This window comes from Telopea speciosissima, chromosome 9 (genome assembly GCF_018873765.1).
Source record: "Telopea speciosissima isolate NSW1024214 ecotype Mountain lineage chromosome 9, Tspe_v1, whole genome shotgun sequence".
Classification (NCBI taxonomy): domain Eukaryota; kingdom Viridiplantae; phylum Streptophyta; class Magnoliopsida; order Proteales; family Proteaceae; genus Telopea; species Telopea speciosissima.
Genome location: NC_057924.1, coordinates 7,874,455 through 7,875,614, shown reverse-complemented (window position 1 = coordinate 7,875,614; position 1,160 = coordinate 7,874,455). Strand labels below are relative to the sequence as shown.

Genomic DNA, 1,160 nt, shown 5'->3' with positions numbered 1-1,160 from the left:
ACAACATATACATCTCTAACACATTGAAGAATGCCAAAGTTCAACATTTTCTTCCAAGGAAACACAAAGAAAGGTTTGCAAGTTGAAGCGGGCATTGTATGGACTGACGCAGTTTGCCAGGACTTGGTTTGGCTGTTTCCACAAGGCTATGATTTCCGTTGGATACAAGCAAAGAAATGTTGATCCTACACTGTTTATCAAAAAATCAGGTGATCACATACTATTCTTATTGTATATGTTGATGATATTGTTGTCACTGGAAGTGATCCTACTGAAATATCTCATCTGAAGGCCTATTTGGGAAAGGAATTTGAGATTACAGATCTGGAAAAGCTTCGGTATTTCCATGGTATAGAGGTTGCTCGCTCCACTTGTGGTATCTTCTTGTCTCAAATGAAGTAATGAAGTATACCCTTGATCTTATATCAGAAACTGGGATGTTAGGCTGCAAACCTACAGATACACCTCTTGAGGCTAATGCTCATCTCAAGAGTACGGATGGTGAGCAGGTTGATAAAGGCCGATTTCAGAGATTGGTTGGGAGGTTGATTTATCTTTCACATACTCGGCCAAACATTGCTTATGTTGTAAGCTTGGTCAGCCAATATATGTATGATCCCTATTCTACACATTTAGAAGCTGTCTTTTGAATCCTTCATTATTTGAAGTTAGCTTCAAGGAAAGGTGTACTTTTTTCTTCCCATGGTGACATGCATGTAGAAGCTTTTACTGATGCTGATTAGACTTGGTTCTCTTGATGACCAAGCAGTTCACATCCGATTATTTTAACTTTGTTGGTGGTAACCTTGTTACTTGGCATAGCAAGAAGCAACCTGGAGTTGCTCAATCAAGTACTGAAGCAGAAATTCATGCTATGGCCCAAGGTATTTGTGAGTTGTTGTGGCTTTAGAATCTTCTCCAAGATCTCGGTGTTGCAGTTCACCTCCCTATGATGCTATATTGTGATAGTAAATCAGCCATCAGTATAGCTCATAACCTTTTTCAACATGATTAGATGAAGCATGTAGAGATTGATAGCCATTTCATCAAAGAAAAGTTAGAGCAGGTGTTAGTTTTGTTCTTTTCGTTAAGTCTGGTAATCAGTTAGTTGATGTTTTTACTAAGGGTTTTAGTAGTAGGGTTTTTCATCCAATTGTATG

At 38.4% G+C, this 1,160-nt stretch overlaps 1 protein-coding gene across 1 annotated transcript; it reads left to right on the top strand.

Moving 5' to 3' along the window:
- The first annotated feature begins 401 nt into the window (after nucleotides 1-401).
- On the top strand, nucleotides 402-743 carry LOC122640345 (uncharacterized mitochondrial protein AtMg00810-like). The gene is made up of 2 exons (XM_043833505.1): nucleotides 402-587; nucleotides 669-743. The coding sequence occupies exons 1-2, from the start codon at nucleotides 402-404 to the stop codon at nucleotides 741-743; spliced, it is 261 nt and encodes an 86-aa protein (XP_043689440.1).
- The last annotated feature ends 417 nt before the right edge of the window (nucleotides 744-1,160 follow it).

What these genes read in the sequence shown, in the direction of transcription:
- LOC122640345 (XM_043833505.1), top strand. Translation starts at nt 402, where the DNA reads ATGAAGTATACCCTTGATCTTATATCAGAAACTGGGATGTTAGGCTGC. An exon ending in GGCCAAACATTGCTTATGTT is followed by an intron (nt 588 to 668) that starts GTAAGCTTGGTC and finishes CATTATTTGAAG; the next exon opens with TTAGCTTCAAGGAAAGGTGT.